This window comes from Apus apus, chromosome 1, assembly GCF_020740795.1.
Source record: "Apus apus isolate bApuApu2 chromosome 1, bApuApu2.pri.cur, whole genome shotgun sequence".
Taxonomy (NCBI): domain Eukaryota; kingdom Metazoa; phylum Chordata; class Aves; order Apodiformes; family Apodidae; genus Apus; species Apus apus.
In genome coordinates this window covers 3,693,770-3,712,345 of record NC_067282.1, presented here as the reverse complement: position 1 = coordinate 3,712,345, position 18,576 = coordinate 3,693,770, and the positions used below count along the sequence as shown (strand labels likewise).

Sequence of the window (18,576 nt, the reverse complement as noted above, 5' to 3'; positions counted from 1 at the left end):
GTGCTCTCCAATTCTGGTATTTGGTGGGTACAGGATGTCAGGAGACAATGTCTTGCAATGGATACTAAGAAAATATTTATGAGCACTTGAAAAGAATAGCTCAGGCTCAAGCAGAGATTCAGGTTTGGTTTTATTTACCTTGCACAAATTGCTCAGTGCCCATAGGTTGTATTGGCAAGAAGAAAATGCCACCACCTGGAACAGATGGCAGACATCCTGATCTGAAATTGATGGGTACGACAAATGAGATCAGCGAGATGGATTTGGGATAAACTGTGATTTGAAACAGCAGCACATGGAGGTCAAAAAAGCTGTGAAAAGCCTTTGCTGGTTTTCACACAGCGGGTTGAGGTAGAAGTGGTCACGCAGGGAAACATTGTGAGGCTCCTTGGAGGTGCTCTGGCCAGGGAGCCTCTTCTGGAAAGGCTTGGTTTTGCTCTCAGTCACGGCACAGATACCATGACAGGAGGTGTGAGCTGGCAGGCAGCCTGAGGCCACCCTGCACCTCGCTGGTTGCCAGAAAAGTAATGAGCAAATACTTCCGCTTTCAGGCTGCTCCCTCCCCTCTCCCACACCTGCAACCTGCACCAGGGCTGCTCCAGCTGGAGCCTCCAGGGCTTGGGGAAAAAAAAAACACAACTAACCTGACCCACCCCAGAAATAAAGCAGGTGGAATAGGAGTGGAGAGCAGCAAGGAGCCATCTCCTACACGGCTGAGCTGTCACCTCCCTTCTTCCCGCCGCAGGTCTTGGGGAGATGAGCATTTCATCGGATCACAAGTCCCTTGGGAAGCAGGTCACCAGCAGCCTGCACACAGTGAGTAAAGTGCCTGGGGGCACAGTTTTCTCCTATGGGATCAAAGCATCCCCTTTGGGCTACATTAGAAGGGGTGTTGTGTTTGTTTTTTTTTCCCCCCATCTGCTATTCTGAAGACACCAGGATTAGCCACCGAGGAGGGGACTCTAGGTAAAAAGCTGTGTCTGATTCTGACCTGTTTGCACCAGTTTGCTTCCAGAAGGGCCATGTCCCTCTCGGGTGTACAAGATCTGGCAAGAACAAATAGCTAAAAGGGGTTCTTTCTCTCCTTGGACTCCAGGTGGAATTAAATTAATAGGAACTTCAACTGGTTAGATCCCTAAATAAACATTTCTTGTGAGTTTGGGGGTTTTCAACAGTTCTTAGAGCCTCGAATGGTACAAAAGCTGCCCCGTGTTGTAGACGTGCAGAATCATCAGGTGGGAGCAGTAGTTTTTCTAGCTCTAAGGAAAATTAATGGCTATCTCAAGACAAGCAGCATATTTCTGGGCAGAAACCAGTGCTGAGATCAGATGATGCTTTACTCTTCCTCTCTGCCCTCAGCCTATTGCTAACAGCTTTCTCTCTGTGTTGTAGCCATGCAGCCTCTCCCCAAGGCCTCTCTCTCTTTAACAAATCCAACCTCCTTGTGTTGCACCTCTTCAGGTGTAGGCTGCAAAATGCCTCCCCAGGGAGGTAACTGTTTTGCAGATTAATCAACTGGGGCACAGATGGGTGGAATGGCTTCCTAAGTGTCACCTCGGTGGTCACTACAGAGCTGGGAATCAGCTGGTGCCAGTACCCCTAGTCAGCTGGAAACCAGTTCAGTCCCAGGCCAAAACCATTAATCAAGATCTGAGGACAGCAGGTTAGTTGGGCGACTGTTGTAATGAAGAACATATTATCCTTTTGTATTAATGACTAACAGCATGGAACATCTGACCAGCCATTTGAGAAAGGAGCAAAGGCTCAAAAGCATGAGACCTTCCTATCAAATGATCCCTGCAAGGGAAAGCTGCTCTTATCACTTGGACTAATGGCAAATTTCCTGACCAAGAGGCTTGACAACAGAAAGAGCTTTGGGCCATGTTCTTTAGTGGACAGAAATCACCAGATAGTCTCAGATAGAATAACATTTGATGTCTCCTTGGCCCTAGTGTCAATTGGGTAAAGCAATATTCCAGCTGGGTCTTTGGCCTGAATCTTCTGTTGTTTCCCTGTGAGGAAATTGCTGCTAAATCTGGTAGCTTGCTGCTGTTTGAAGGGAAAGGTGTCCCCCTGCTCTGGGCTGTCTGTTCCCAGTCCCTTCCTTTTGCTTGTGAAATCCTTTGTGAGTTTCAGCTCTGTGAGACAAAGGGGAAGCGGAGCTGGCACAAGCATTTAGAAACACGCAGGTAGGGAAAGGGATGGAAGAGGGAGGAGGCAGCAGGTGTGAGCTGTGAGATCTTCTTGGTGTGAGCTGTGAGATCAGCTCACGTCATCCCATGGGTCTGTACCTGTGGGATCCAGCTAAGAGCTTAAGTACACACTTCACTGGAGGCATGTGACTGGCAGCACTGGGGCAAACCTTGCGTGATCCCATCCAAGAAAGAGCAGGTGAGCTCCTGGAAAACAAGGGCTGTTTACTGACTCATGCCTTCCCAATGGCAGGTGTGGCCCTGGCCAGGCATGTGACTTGTGTTACAGCAGTGAGGCGGGAGGAAAAACAACTGCCTCCTTTCTTCCCTCTCCTTGTTCTCTGCTGAGCACCATATGAAATGGCCAAGGGCAAAGGCAGGCTGTTAAAACTCTTCAGCAATGAACCCTCAGGAAGGACAGGCTGGACACCAGATCCAGCTTTCCAGGCCTTCTCCAATGCATTTCAGATGGCAGTGCTATGAATGCCTGGTGGAATAAAGAAATAATCAGCCTTTATAATCTTCCTTCTTAAATCCGTGTCAGTCACGTGAATTATTCCCTGTACTTCCTAGCTAAAGCTATCATACATTTGAAAAGTGATTTGATAACCAGCCTCTGTCTTCCACCTCTGACATGCTGGATTTTTGTGTCTTCGTTCAGCATTTATAACTAAACCCCCTGATGAGTGGAAGCCAGTTCCACCCATTTCTAATGTTTCCAAGAGCTTTAGCTCCTCTTTTGAAGAGAAAACACCAGGTTGGGTGTCAGGAAGGGAGCTGCAGAGCTTTGAGCTCTTTCCTTGTTGCTCTGCCCATGAGGAGGGTGAGGGCTCAGGTTGCTCTTGCTGGAAGGACAGGGCCAGCAGGGACAAAGCCTGGCTGGGACTTAGAAGGTCAATGTTGGATCCTGTAGCCACTCACAGCTTCCCTGGGCACGGTCCTTCTTCTCCCTCTTCCCCACTGGCAAAACAATTCTTTCCTATGTTCCAAAGATGTGGTGAGGACTTGGCCCTTTAGAAACACCCAAGTCTCTGCTGCTTTGGTGATGAGGGCTGCAGAAACATCTTGCTTTTAGCAATGAATTGGGTGGGTGTTCCCACCTGTCCCCCAAGGGATGGAAGTTCACAGTGTCATTCCACTTCCCAGCTGCACTCTCCCTTTTGTTTTTTGTTTTCCCCTTGATACTTGCTTGCCGACAGCCTCGGCCAGGTGACACAGGTGGCTCTCTGTCCCCTCGTGATACTTGCAGGTGTCCCCAGTCGTGGAGCTAAACGTTGGCGGGGAGATGTACACCACAACGCTGAGCACCTTAAAGAAACACCCAGGCTCCAAGCTGGCAGAGATGTTCACTGGCAAGCCCAAACTCAGGACTGACTCTGAAGGGAGGTTCTTCATCGACAGACCGGGCACCTACTTCAAGTACATCCTGGACTACCTGCGCAGTAACCAAGTGCCCACCCAGTGCATCCAGGACGTCTACAAGGAGGCCTTGTTCTACGACATCGAACCCCTGATCAAGCAGCTAGAGGATTCCCCGCAGATCTTCGGGGAGCTGGTGGCCAGGAAGCAGTTTCTGGCCCGCGTGCCCAACTACAGCGAGAACATCGAGCTGATGATCCGCATCGCCAGGGCGGAGGCGGTGGCCTCGCGCCGCTCCGGCGTCCTCGTCTGCGTGGTCAGGACCCCGGAGGACGAGCTCAGGTGTCAGGATGCCCTGAACGGCTTGGAGGCGGAGAAGAAATCCGTGGTGAAGTTCGGCCCCTGGAAGGCGGCGCCGGGGATCTCCGACCTGCTGGACTGCGTCCGGATGGACGTGGAAGCCAAAGGGTATAAAATATCCTTCCAGCCCCACGCGGCTGAGAAAGGTTTTCGCTTCAAATCGCACGACTGCTTCTACAAGTTCCTGTTCACCTGGTGGTAGCAACGTGGCACCATCGACGGGGGATGGAGGAAAGCTGGGTCTGGAGCACCTCTCCTCTGAGGACAGGCTGGGAGAGTTGGGGTGTTCAGCCTGAAGAAGAGAAGGCTCCAGGGAGACCTGAGAGCACCTTCCAGTGCCTGAAGGGGCTCCAGGAAAGCTGGGGAGGGGCTTGGGACAAGGGCAGGGAGGGATGGGAGCAGGGGGAAGGGTTTTAATCTGAAAGAAGGAAGATTTAGATTAGATCTTGGGAAGAAATTCTTCCCTGTAAGGGTGGGGAGAGCCTGGCCCAGGCTGCTCAGAGAAGCTGTGGCTGCCCCATCCCTGGCAGTGTTGAAGGGCAGGTTGGATGGGGCTTGGAGCAGCCTGGGCTGGTGGGAGGTGTCCCTGCCCGTGGCTGGGGGATTGGAACTCAATGATCTTTAAGGTCCCTTCCATCCCAAACCAGTCTGTGATTCCATGGTTCTATGAAAGGAACTATAAAGACAAATTAACTTGGGCCACAGAGACTAAGCCATGGACAACCAGAGGGACAGGAAAAAATGCACGGCCCAAGGCAAGGATCTCCTCTGGTCGTTTGCCAAATTTAAGGAGCACTGAAGAGCCACAGTTCACTTTGGCTTTGGGGGATAACTGGATGATTTAAAAGGTATTAGGAAAAGGAGGAATTTTACCCTTTCAGTGTTGCTGACTATTAGATAAGTCCAGAGAGCCAGATCTGAGGGTCAAGCCAGCCTCACTCAACCTGGGACACTCCAGTAGACACCCTACTCTCCAGCCAGTGTATTTAATGCCATTATTTATTATTTCTTCTGAAGAAAAGACAGAGAATCTCAGCTGTGACCCAGGGTCAACAAAAGGCACAAGTGCCACCTCTGATCTGAGGAGTTTATCATCTAAGGACACACACTCCTCTTTCATGCCACACCATTTCCATCTCTTCCTTGTGCTATTCGTGATGATTATGCTATTATTGCTAAATATATAAACTTCTGGAAGAACAGGGGAGACCCACAGTGATTTCATGGGATGGAAGGACTGTTGAAGCAAGAGCCTGGGGCCTCAGTGCAAATTTTCCTCTAGAGAACACGAGTTGGGTCCTACATTGTGGTTTAAAAATCTTAGTATTATAAAGTTTATTTTTATACTGGAGATGGCTGTTAGCTTGGTTTTAATCACTCTGAAAAACATAGTGCCTAATGTGATGATGATGATATTTCCTTTCCTTCTCAGCACATGGATTTCTTCCAGTTACACATAAGCTCTAGGATGTTAAATAAATTACCTCTCAGAACGATACAGAAGTGCTTCATTTCCTGACATCTTTCCCCCTGATCAAAAGACCTGAAGTTTTGTATTTCTGCTGATGGGTTTGAATAACTCCTTAAATAATCCTGGGTTTAGGACGTGCTCATCTCAGCACAGATTTTTCCCTCAACAGAAGTCAGGAGTCACACCACCAACCTCAGGGGAGTTCTGCTGGAGGTGTGAGGGGACTCCTGGAGACCTCCCACATTTATAACTTCGGGAAGAATGGACAATCAAATCTCTGAGAAGACAAGGTTTAGAAAACAGGATCTGTGATCATAATCAAGTGGTTGGTGGTGCTTAGCCTAGAAGAAGAGAGACTGAGGACTCCTCCTGAAATGACAAAAGGCAGCTTTAAAAGAGATCTGTTTGTACATACTAAAGGTAGAAGAACTGGCTTAAATTGCAACAAAGGAGATTGAAATTAGAAGGGAAAAAAAAAAAAAAAAGTTGGTTATAGGGTTGTTAAAGCCTCAAACCAACCAAGCTCCTAAGACTGCAAGACTGCTCTCATGAGAGAGTTTAATAGTTTAATCAGTGATGGTCCCATAGAACAGCCCAGGCTGGAAGGGACTTTGAAGGATTATCTGGTGGGAAAGGGAGTCTGGAAGAGATTATTGGGCACCCTGTCCTGTCACATCTTGGAAACCCTCAGCTATGTGGGCTCCACCACACGCCTGGGGAGGTTGTTCCAGTGAATGCTGGTTCTCACTGTAAAGAAAAATGCCTTTCTTACGTCAAGATGAAACCTCTCCTGAGGCACCTGGGGCCTGCTGTCTCCTCCAAACGGCTCCTTGCGAAGGCAGAGGTGCCATCCCCTTGTGCTGAGGTTCCCCCAGAGAGCAGGGACCCAACTCCTCCAGTCTCCCCTGGTTCGAGCAGCTTCTCCAGAGCCTTGATCCCCTCCCTGCGCCTCCTTTGGACCCTTCAGCCCCTTTCCGAAGCCACAAGATGCGACGGGATGATCTCTAAGGTCCCTGCCAACCCAAACCGCTCCTGTGATTTACGTTCTGGCCTTTGAGACGGTGTGTATTTTGGGGGGGGGGGGGAGAACCGGGGGTTGCGGACAGGCCGCAGCCCTGGGCCTTGCGTGGCCGCGGGGCGGGCCAGGCCGCAGCCGCCATGTTCCCATGGCAACGGGCGCGCCCGGCCGCCTGACCATAGAGCGGGTCCTCCGGGCGGCCAGAGAGGACGCCACTTTTGGCGCCTCTCTGCGGGCGACTCTACGGTTTCTCTTCCGGCTTGCGCCTACGGTGGCCGCGGAGGGTCGGGCGGCGCCATGGCGGCGCACCTGAAGAAGCGGGTGTACGAGGAGTTCACCAAGGTGGTCCAGGTAACGCGTGGCCAGCGGGCCGGGCCCTGCGGGGCCGGGGGGACAGCCCCGAGCTCTGCCGTGCGGCGGGGGGCGGCGCTGGAGCTGCGGGAAGAGCCCTGGGCCTAGGCGGGAGGTGCCGCCCGCCGCCCCGTGGCGGAGGCCTGGGGGTCAGGGCGGCCCCGTGAGGGGCTGGAGGGGGACGGGGGAGGGCTTGGCGCCGTGTGTAGGGAGGCTGGGGGTGCCGGGAGGGAAGGGGGTTGCTGCAGGAGAGGGAGGGCGCTCCCTTCAGGGCGGGGTGGAGGAGAGACAGTGGGTTCCTCAGCTGCGCCGGGCTGGGTGGGCTTGGGGAGAAGTGTGTGTGTGCTCCGAGGGGGCTGGCTGGGGTTGGAAGGGGCAGGAAGGTTCTGGAGGCAGGTTCTGCCTGACGAGAAGCAGCTGAGGCAACTGGGCTTGTTTATCCCGGAGAAGTGGAGGCTGAGGAGAAAGTGTCTCACTCTCCACAACTGCCCGAAAGAAGGGTGGAGTGAGGTGGGGGTTGGTCTCTTCTCACAAGTGATAGAACGAGTGGAAATGGCCTCAGGTTGCACCAGAGGAGGTTTAGATTGGATATGAGGGGAAACTTCTTTGCTGAGCAGGTGGTCAAGTGCTGAAACAGGCTGTCCAGGGAAGTGGGAGTCCCCGTCCCTGGAGGGATCTAAAAGCCTTGTAGATGTGGTGCTGAGGGACATGGGGCAGTGGTGGCCTTGGCAGGGCTGGGGTAGCAGTTGGACTTGATGATCTTAAAGGTCTTTTCCAATGCTTCTGTGATTCCACAGTCTGCTCCAGGCTGGGGTGGGTATTGTGGCCTGGGAGAAGGACCTACCTGGGCAGGATGGGAGCTGCCTCAGAGGGCTGGGGATGTGTTTCTTCTCAAGGCAGCTGACAGAGATGCCAGTGACTGCTGTGGAAGTCAGGAGCTCATTCTGGGAAAGGAGTAGGTCTGGATTTGTTTGTTGTTTCTGAACCGTGTCCCTCTGCCCACAGCAGCAGCACGAGGACCTGTCTGCTAAGAAACTGAGGCTGACCAAGCCCAGCAAGTCAGCAGCACTCCACGTTGACCTGTGCAAGGCCACCTCACCTGCAGATGCCTTGCAGTACCTGCTCCAGTTTGCCAGGAAGCCTGTGGAAGTGGAGAGCGTGGAAGGGGTTGTCAGGATCCTGCTGGAACATTATTACAAGGTAGGGAAGCTGGGAGCCAAAAGTGCTTCAAGAATCCTCCTTCTGCTCTTGTTTTCTTGGGGTTGGATATGGAATAGAGAGTCACAGGCTCCTGGTTGTGACTCAGTTGCCAGGAACTTGGGCTGTTGGAAGCCCTGGGTGAGGAGGGTGTGTGACTAGTGCTTTATCCAAGTGATTCCTGGTCATGTTATTGGGTCCTTTTGCTGATAGTTTCCAAAGCCAGTGACAGGAACATGACTATCAGAGAATGGTGGGGGTTGGAAGGGACCTCTGGAGATCATCCAGTCCAACCCCCTGCTAGAGCAGGATCCCCTAGAGCAGATCCCACAGGAACACATCCAGGTGGGGCTGGAATGTCCCCAGGGATGGAGACTCCACAGCCTCCCTGGGCAGCCTGTCCCAGGGCTCTGTCACCCTCAGAGTCAAGAACTATTTTCTCATATTCAGGTTCAACCTCCTGTGCTCCAGTTTGTGCCCATTGCCCCTTGTCCTGTCCCTGGGCACCCCTGAGCAGAGTCTGGCCCCCCCCCTCCTGACACCCCCTGGAGATATTTACAAACACTGATGAGATCCCCCCTCAGCCTCCTTTTCTCCAGCTGAGCAGCCCCAGCTCTCCCAGCCTTTCCTCCCAGGGCAAATGGCCTCTTTGATTAGTCTTAAATTAGCAAGAGACAAAGATGTGACAAGTTTTCCAGGGAACCTGGCTGTCCAGAGGTAGCTTAACTTTATCTCTTCTCTGATTTCCTCATAATAGGGGAGAAATTTAGCTACTGCTTGTTCAAACCAACACTTTTGACAAACTTCCAACACATGATTCTTAACAGCAAAGTAACAAATAGCAGAACTAATACATGCTTTGAGGTATCTAGATGTTGATCCTTCATGTGATAATGCAAAACTTTATTGCTCTAGACTAAGCTGCACTGCAGGCTGAAATGTTTGTCATAAATGCCCTTGTGCTGTTCTTTTTACACTTGACTGTTCTGTTTTGAACTTACACTAAAGCTCTAAGCTGCATTTTATCTATTTTTGTGCTTCACCTGCTTTGCTTTGTGTGTTGAGACATTTTTCTGATGGAAACATCTTCAGCATTGGGCTGAGCCCCACTCACAGGAGTGTGCAGCTAAAGGAACCCAACCCATTTCTTCTCCTGTGAAGAAGCCTCTGGTTCCTGCTCAAACCATGCAGGTTCTTTGTGTTTGGAGTTTGTTTTGTAGCAGGTTCTTAACTCTACAGAGGAGGTCACATTTTCAGTGGTACAGGAACCAGCTTTGAAGCAGCATTGCAGTCCTGTAGTGGACATTATTTTGCTTCAGGATAAAGCTTTCTGAGGACCTGGTTTCTTAGGATCTCCAGGAAACTTCCAGTTGATCCATCCCTTCAGAACCCTAACCCTGAAAGCTGTAACCACAGTGGAAGTTGTGTTGATGTATTTGTTTGTAGAGTCCTTGTTACATTTCAGGGGGTGCTGCAGCCTCCTGCTCCCTCCTCTGTTTATAATATGATAGGACAGTCAGAGAATCACAGAATGGTTTGGATTGGAAGGGGCCTAGAAGATCATCTAGTTCCAACCCCCCTGCCATGGCAGGGGCACCTCCCAGCAGCCCAGGCTGCTCCAAACCCCATCCAACCTGCCCTTCAACACTGCCAGGGATGGGGCAGCCACAGCTTCTCTGGGCAACCTGGGCCAGGGTCTCACCACCTCACACTAAAGAATTTCTTCCTAATGTCTAACCTAAATTTCCCCTCTTCCAGTTTTAATCCATTACCCCTAGTCCTCTCCATCCCAGCCCTTGTAAAAAGTCCCTCCCCAGCTTTCCAATTTGTTTCCAGTTTGCTCATGAAAAACCTGCAGAGGCATTAACATGATCAACACTGAGTGTTCTGGCATCTCGAAAACCTGATTTAGGTTTTCTAACTTCTCATTTTCAAACAATATGAAAGTTATTTTAGTGAATAATGAGTAAAAGAATAATTTTGAAATGCACTGGAAGCTGCCACATAAACATTCTTCTGTAGTTAATTTCCTGTGGGGTGTGCTGGGGGTGCAGGGAGAAGGAAGTTGCCTGACAGTAAAAATTCAGACTCTTGTGCTGAGCTTTATTTGGGTCATAGAATCCTAGAATGCCAGGTTGGAAGGGACCTCAAGGACCATCTGGTCCAACCTTTCCAGGCATTACTGCAGTTGATCTGAGGTGGCTCAGCACCCTGTCAAGCTGAGACTTCAAACTGCCCAATGTGGAGGAATCTACCACTTCCCCTGGGAGACTGTTCCAATGTTGGACTGTCCTGATGGGGAAACATTTCCCTCTTGGGTTCTGCCTGGGTCCACACCTGGGTGTGGTGTTTCATCCTCTTCCAACTGCAAAACAAATGAGGGCTTTTGTAATTCCTTCCAGGAGAATGATGCCTCTGTAAGGTTGAAGATTGCTTCCTTGCTGGGCTTGTTGTCAAAGACTGCAGGATTTTCCCCAGACTGCATTATGGATGATGCCATTAACACGCTCCAAAACGAGAGTAAGTGTCACTTTTCAGGTGGTGCTTGAGATCAAGGCAGAATCTTGTTGCCTTTTAAGCTCTTAGGACAGTGGCAGGGCCCTTGTATCTGAAGTGTGTAAATGGAAGTTGTTGCTCAGGGGACTTTTTTTGTTGTTTTTGTGAATGATGACAGATAATATGTCATGTGGAGAAGAGCAATGTTCCTACCTGGTGTGTCCCTTTGTTTTAAGGGAGTGCAGAGTTTGCTTTTGCATCTCTGTGTGACAGCAGTTGCTTCTGAAGTGCCCTGTACTAGAGAAATCTTATTTGAAGTGGAGTATTTTTGAAGAGAAGTTTGTTTCTTACCATGCTGCCCACTAGCTCATTAGAGCTCATGCAAAAAGGCTTTAGTTTATTAGCATTGGATTTGTAGTAGACATTAAAATGTAGGTTGTCCTGTTTATGGCTCCATTAAAGTCTGTTTTTATTTTCTATGTTATATTCCCAGTCTGTATGTGCTTTACACTGGGCAGTTTGATTTTATTTTAATGTCATTTATAGAATGAAATAATGGTTTGGGTTGGAAGGGGCATTTGAAGCTCATCTAGTCCAAACCTCTGCTGTGGTCAGTGACATCTTCCACTGGATCAGGTTGCTCCAAGCCCCATCCAGCCTGGACTTGAACACTTCCTGGGGTGGATGGGGCAGCCACAACTTCTCTGGGCAACCTGTGCCAGTGTCTCACCACCTTCACAGCCAGGAACTCCTGCCTTATCTAAATCTCCCCTTTTCCAGTCAAAACTATTGCACCTTGTCCTGTCACTGCAGACCCTGGTACAAAAACTCTCTCCTCATTTCTTATAAACTGCCTTTATATATTGAAAGGCCACAATAAAGTCTCCCCTGAGCCTTCTCTTCTCCAGGCTGAACAACCCCAGCTCTCCCAGCCTTTCCTCTCATTAGAGGTGTCTCAGCCCTCTGGGGCCTTCCTTTGGACCCTCTCAACAGCTCCATGTCTCTCCTGTGCTGAGGACCCCAGGACTGGGCCCAGCACTGCAGGGGGGTTGCATGAGAATGGAGTAAAGAGAGAGAGAATCTCCTTCCTTGACCTGCTGGTCACACTGCTGGTTACACTGTTGGTTTCTGGGCTGCCAGCACACATGGCCAGCTTGTGTCCAGTGTTTCATCCACCACTGCCTCCAGGTCCTTCTCCATAGGGCTGTGCTCAATTCCTTCATCTCCTAGCCTGTGTTGATACTGGGATTGCCCCAGCCCAGATGCAGGATGTTGCACTTGGCTTTGCTGAATTTCATGAGCCCATGGGCCATGGGCCCACCTCTCAAGCCTGTCAAGGTCCCTCTGGATGGTCTCCCTTCTCTCCAGCATGTTGACCACACCACTCAGCTTGGTGTCCTCAGCAAACTTGCTGAGGCTGCACTTGATCCCACTGTCCCTGTCATTGATGAAGGTATTAAGTAGTCTGGGTCCCCAGTATGGACCCTTATGGGACACCCCTTGCTACTGGCTTCCACTGGGACACTGAGCCATTGACTTAACTCATTGGACATGGCCATCCAGCCAACTCCTTACCCATCTAACAGCCCATCTGTTAAACTCATATCTCTCCAATTTAGAGGTAAGGTCATTGTGGTGCCCCAGGTGAACAGTGGGCTGAATGTGAGTGAGCAGTGAGGGCCCAGTGCATACTGGGCTGTAGCTACAGGAGTGTAGCCAGCAGCTCAAGGAAGGGGATCATACCCTTTTGCTCAGCACTGGAATACCACACCCAGTTTTGGGCTCCCCAGTGCCAGAGAAGTGCTGGTAACTTTTGAGTGAGGTGGTTGGGGGCTGAAGTATGTGATGTACAAGGAGAAGCTGAGTGAGCTGGGCTTAGGCTGGCCTTTGAAAGTAAACTTCAGGAGGACATTCCAACGTGGATGAGACTGTGGTTCTGTAGTTGGTGAGGAGCTCAGCAAAGAGGTACATGGCCTTTCACTGTTTTGTTTTGCAGAGTCTCATCAAGTCCTTGCTCAGCTGCTGGACACGTTGCTGGTGATTGGCACAAAACTCACAGAGAATCCGTCTGTCAGGATGAGACTGGTAGAGGTAGCCTGCAAGGTAAAGTGGCCTCCCTGCAGCAGGAAACTTTACCCACTGCCACAGGGAAAAATATCCAGTCAGTGTTTAAATGATATTTATTTTTCTCAACAAACTTTTACAATGCTAACTTTTTTTAACTGCCAGGATTCTTAGTATGGTTAGTTGTTTTGAAAGGGTGAAAAAACAGTAAGAGTCCAGTTACCTCTGTTCTTCTGTTCCCCAGCATCTGACAGATTCTTCCCATGGTGTAAGAAATAAGTGTCTTCAGTTAATTGGCTGTCTTGGACCGGTGGAAAAAGGTGTTGCAAAAGAAGTTGAAAGCCAGGCTGCCAAAGATGTCCAGAAGATAATTGGAGATCATTTTAATGACCAAGACCCTCGTGTTAGGACAGCAGCTATAAAAGCCATGGTGAGTGTTGCTGGTACAGTGAAATAAGCTGTTTCAGGTTATATAAAGAAGCTGGTGGTGGGCTGAAAACTAATACAAATAAGTTTGGGTTAGAGATTATTTAATTAACTTAATGAAAAGTCCATTTAGCATAGCAAAATTACCTGGATTTCAATTTGTTGACTTTTTGAGTGTAGGTAGGTACTTAATTTTAGTGAGAGAAATCTGTATCTCTCCATCCAGCATTGCTGATCAGAATTACAGAAAGCCACTAGAACTCCAGCACACAATAGAGAACTGCTTATGGCAGGAAAGCTGTGTGACAAGTCCAAAATTTTATTTGTTTGCTTTTAAATAACATTTACATTTTGCCCCATGGTCACGTTTTGTAGCTGTTTGAGGTTTACTGGTTTTCATGCAGGCTGGAGTGTTGTAACCATGCAGAAGTTTTTAGCTTTGCAGAAATGCAAAGACCAGGCACTGGAGGATTTTGCTTAGTGTGAGTTGCCTGTGAAATGTGGCTACAGAGAAGTTTCTCTATTACCCTTTACATTTATAACAGTATCACATCTAACATGGTGGTGTGAACAAGGATGTTTGAGTTAGTGGTACTAAACTCCAAGGAAAGAAGCAGGGATGCATTTGAGATCAGATCACACTTGAATCTGTCTGGGATCTCTCTCTGCTGGAGGCTGCACTCATCCTTCATTGTCATTCCCTTCTGATTTTTGTTGGTTCATTTTTTCTGAAGTCATTTGAGACACTTACACATACAACCAAATCCACAGCAAGGTTTATGATCTTGAATATATAATTACAACAAAGTGAACTGTCTTTCTGTTTGAAGCCTGGAAACACCCTGAATGAATTCAGAGTCTCTCACCACTTCTAGGATCATGGTTTCCTCTGCTACTGTGTGTGGGTCTTTGCTGTATTTCTGTTTTGGGGTTTTGCCCTGGACTTTTGTCACTGGCATGTTTTACTTTTGGAGAAGTGGATGTAGAAAAGCAACTGTTTCCTTTCTTGTTGACTGTGTTCATCCAGATACCCCCATGTTTATAAGTTCTATTCATCATCCTAATTTATTCCAAATAGAAATGACATTTATTTGGACAATTTTTCTATTCCTTTGGTTTAGTAATTGAAAAGATTTACAGGGCATGAAAATTCATTGGCAGTGCTGCTTTTAGGTCCATGTTTCAGGCATGGTAGTGAATTAATTATTTTGAAGATGCCCTTGCCTGTTGTAATAGTGATTGGACATGGTTAACACTAAACAAGTGTTGGAAGGTTGGGAGAATGAACAGTGTATTTATATAAACTGTATTTTTATGCTCAAAGTATAAATGGCCCTGAAGTTTAAAAAAAATAGACTGAAGTCAAGGTTATTATGTAAAATACTTATGGCCAAGGTAATGCAATATTTTAATCAAGAAATAAAACCAAGAGTGTTTACTCAAATAGAAAAAAACTGTGGTGAAGACTTAGTTTGTGTCCCTTAAACCTATAGTTACACCTTCCTGTATTTTGTTTTTTCTTTTCCTGTAGCTGCAGCTTCATGAAAGAGGATTAAAATTACAGCAGGCTATTTACAGTCAGGTAAGGCCTTGTATTAATTTTGTATTTATTTGGTGCTTTTTTCCATAGCTCACTTTTTAGATTCTGTGGCAACGTGCTTTGAGAGGAGGCAGTGAACAGGGGTGGAGTATTTTGCACTTAGGATGCCTACATTCCTTATTGCCCTGTAGCAGTGGAAATAATCTGGTTTGCATCTTGCTGTGCATATCTTTTTATTGGAATATATTGTTTATTGGGAGAGATAATCATGGGAAGGCCAAGACACTGTGATTATTACTATCTTCTGATAGTTTTGGAGTCTTAAGCCCCTGTTCATGGAAGAGCACACATGAAGCCCATGTTTTTTTCTGTCAATCAGGCTGCACAGCTGAAGCCTGTATCAAATTATTTCTAGTAGAGATTCACATCTTGTGCTTCCTGCATAGTCCAGGCAGTTCAGGAGTTTTATGGCATGTTCCTGATGGGCTTTATTAGGACTAGTCTACCTGATCAAACTTGGAAATACTAGGCAGTAGAAAGGAAGACTGAGTTTTGTAATCTGTCCTAACCAATTTATGGTAAGGATCCTAAATCTGCTGTGGGGAGTGAAGAACAGCTCAGGTGGGGATGCTTCAGGAATACTGGACTGTGAATCTTCTTCACCTGAGGAGAAGGACCTGGGGGTGGTGGTCAATGAAAAGCTCAACATGAGTCAGCAACATGCACTCATAGCCCAGAAATCCACCTGCATCCTGGGCTGCAGCAGAAGAAGCATGGCCAGCAGGTGGAGGGAGGTGATCCTGTCCCTCTGCCCTGCACTTGTGAGACCCCCCCTGGAGTGCTGTGTCTGCTTCTGGAGACCTCAGCACAAGAAGGACATGGAGGTCATGGAGCAAGTCCAGAGGAGGCCACAAAGATGATCCAGGTGCTGGAGCAGCTCTGCTCTGGAGACAGGCTGAGAGAGTTGGGGCTGTTCAGCCTGGAGAAGAGAAGGCTCCCAGAAGACCTCACAGCAGCCTTTCCAGCACTTGAAAGGGGCTACAGGAAAGCTGGGGAGGGGCTTTTTACCAGGGTGTGTAGTGATAGGTTGAGGAGTAATGGTTTTAAATTGGAAGAGGGGAGATTTAGGTTAGGTGTTAGGAAGAAATTCTTTGTTGTGAGGGTGGTGAGACACTGGAATAGGCTGCCCAGGGAGGTTGTGGATTCCCCTCCCTGGACGTTGGATGGGGCTCCAACCCTCCCAGGTTGGACGGGGCTTTGAGCAACCTGGTCTAGTGGGGGGTGTCCCTGCCCATGCAGGGGCAGACGAGATGATTTTCTAGGTCCCTTCCAACCCAAACCATTCTATGATTCTTCCAGGCCTGCAAGCTGTTGGCAGATGATTATGAGCAAGTCCGCAGTGCTGCAGTCCAGCTAATTTGGGTCCTCAGTCAACTCTACCCTGAAAGGTATGTGCTGTGTGCACAGTGACTCAACATATTGGCACAGTAATCATCCCAATCCTGAGAGTTTTATGCTAGGAAGTCTCACGAGTAGCTGTTAGAAAATTCATGTTTACAGATTGCTCTGACTTGAAAAGAATGCACTGATCCAGATGAAGTTTTGCTTCTTGATATTTGTTGCACGTCTGTAGGAATTCAGCATATTTCTTACCATCCAGCATGTCTTGAGATCAGCATATTGATTGATGTTTCTCTGTCTTAGCATTGTCCCAATTCCTTCTTCTAATGAAGAAATTCGCCTGGTTGATGATGCATTTGGAAAAATCTGTCATATGGTTAGTGATGGTTCCTGGGTTGTTAGAGTACAAGCTGCCAAGTTATTGGTAAGTTGGATTCTTTTCTGCTCCATCTGAGAATGATTTGTCTTCTGTTACTTTACTTTTCATGTGTATGTGAAGAGAAATGGGACGGTGTTTAAAAACTGTATAGGTAAAATTCTACCCAAACTCTGAGAAGAAAGAAATTAGAGAAGTTGAGGAAATCCAGAAGTTTCTCAGTTGAACTCTGCAGTGATGCTTTCCTTGAGAGCAGAGGGTTGGGTATCCAAGAATAAAAACAAGTACTTGTCATAATTCCCTCCTCCTACTTCTCTAGCACAGGACATGTAAACCAGCTGCACTCAAGAAAGACCATATTGACCTCAGAGGGAAAATAAGAGGTCTTAAAAAGTTTTAGACTCTTAACATGCATCAGGCATTGTATAAAGCTATTAGAATGTGTGGGCAAGATTGAACACCATGTTGGGATAAGTCAGGAAATTATATGGTGTAATTTACAATATTCCTGTTTCTTCCTTTTGATTTGATTTTCTTTTAGGGTTCTATGCAACAAGTTAGTTCCCATTTCTTAGAGCAGACCCTTGACAAGAAGCTCATGTCAGATCTGAGGGTATGTAAATGTTTGGGTTTGGTTTTACTGTGGCTACTAAAATGGCACAACAGGTATGTTAACGTTGAGTGTGTTTGTTCACCACGTCCTTGCCTCAGGGTGGCTGAGAGTCAATTGATGATGACAGGTTTTCCTTTAGATTGAAGGTAATGAAGCAATTGCTAGTTTTAGATTTCACTAGCTGAGCATGTAATAAAAAGCTCTGGGCTATTCAGGTTGCACAGATGAGGTAAATGTTTGTGTTCTTCTGACAGCCTTTTGGTTAAAAGCTTTTTTTATGGTGTAAAGAAAGATCACATCCTAGTTTTAGGAGCAAACTTATGGAAAACTCCTGCAAGATCCTCCCAGTAGCCCTAGACATTTCAAGGAACATGAGCCTCTAAAGGCTGGGACCCCTGAGCTGTATGAGCAGAACTTTTCAGTAAAATACCTCCCTAAAACAACTTGCATGGGGTGTTCATTGTTTCCATCTACAAAAGAATGATGAAGCTAGAGCTGCTAGTTCTTGTGGGCTGCTTTGTGAAGTCCCTTAAAGAACGTGTGCACAGCTTTCTGTACAGTGTGAGGAGAAAGGAGATGGACCAGTGAGCTTGTGGAATGAAGATCACATTTTACCCATTGCTGAACACAGTGTAATATTGATAGTCATTAAAGCATTTAATTGCAATTTAGCAAGTTGAACTGCCAGGTGGTAGCATCTGTTTTTGCAGATCAGTTAGTGGGTGCTTAAATAGACAGGCCTTTGCTCTGACCCAGTTTGGCTGTTGTTATAAGGGATGTCTAAGAAGATGTTACTGTATTAGTTCCTGTCCTAACATGAAAAGTACAAAGAGTAACTGGCAATTAGAAATAGTCGTAGAAAAGAAAGTGTTCTTTGCTGGTTTGTTTTTCAGTTCCCTGCCTCAGACAATGTCTAAGCCCTTAGCTACATCTATTTTCAAATCCAGTAAGATAATTTAATGTATTGTTCAGTTGTCTTTAAAGTTTGCTGTGGTTGTAACTGAGAAACATGTTTGGACAGAGGAAGCGCACGGCACACGAACGAGCCAAGGAACTCTACAGCTCTGGGGAGTTCTCCAGTGGCAGAAAATGGGGAGATGATGCTCCCAAAGAAGAAATTGATACAGGAGCTGTAAACTTGATTGAATCAGGAGCTTGTGGGGCTTTTGTTCATGGCCTGGAAGATGAGATGTATGGTAAGTTGCCACATGACATCCTGGTCTCCAAACTGGCAAGACATGGGCTTGACAGATGGAGCACTCGGTGGATAAGAGAGTGGCTGGATGGCCACACCCAGAGAGTTTTGTCAATGTCTCAATGGCCAAATGGAGGCAGGTGACAAGTGGTGTCCCTCAGGGGTCAGTATTGGGACCAGTGCTGTTTAACATCTTTGTTGGAGACATGGACAGTGAGACTGAGTGTATCCTCAGCAAGTTTGCTGATGACACCAGACTGTGTGGTGTGGTTGACACCCAAGAGGGAAGAGCTGCCATCCAGAGGGACCTTGACAGGCTGGAGAGGTGGGCCAGTGCCAAACTCATGAAGTTCAACAAGACCAAGTGCAGGGTCCTGCAGCTGGGTCGGTGCAACCCCAGGCACAAATACAGGCAGGGGGAAGAATGGCTGGAGAGTAGTCCTGAGCAGAAGGAGTTGGGGGTGGTAGTAGATGAGAAGCTGGACATGAGCCACCAGTGTGTGCTGGAGCCCAGAGA

The 18,576-nt window shown here is 47.9% G+C and overlaps 1 protein-coding gene across 5 annotated transcripts in view; it reads left to right on the top strand.

Moving 5' to 3' along the window:
- The first annotated feature begins 581 nt into the window (after positions 1-581).
- LOC127380135 (integrator complex subunit 4) overlaps positions 582-18,576 on the top strand; it is a 47,952-nt gene continuing 29,957 nt past the window's right edge. For 2 of the 5 annotated variants that reach the window (XM_051608668.1, XM_051608666.1), the window contains exons 1-10: positions 582-816; positions 7,757-7,951; positions 10,351-10,468; positions 12,441-12,547; positions 12,753-12,938; positions 14,466-14,516; positions 15,834-15,922; positions 16,179-16,299; positions 16,793-16,864; positions 17,886-18,060. In XM_051608668.1, coding sequence (XP_051464628.1) covers positions 757-816; positions 7,757-7,951; positions 10,351-10,468; positions 12,441-12,547; positions 12,753-12,938; positions 14,466-14,516; positions 15,834-15,922; positions 16,179-16,299; positions 16,793-16,864; positions 17,886-18,060 — 1,174 coding nt within the window. In that variant the 5' untranslated portion in view covers positions 582-756. Of the gene's footprint in view, positions 817-3,441; positions 4,212-6,672; positions 6,752-7,756; positions 7,952-10,350; positions 10,469-12,440; positions 12,548-12,752; positions 12,939-14,465; positions 14,517-15,833; positions 15,923-16,178; positions 16,300-16,792; positions 16,865-17,885; positions 18,061-18,576 lie in introns of those variants that run through there. The other 3 variants (XM_051608667.1, XM_051608669.1, XM_051608670.1) reach the window with 3 other exon arrangements.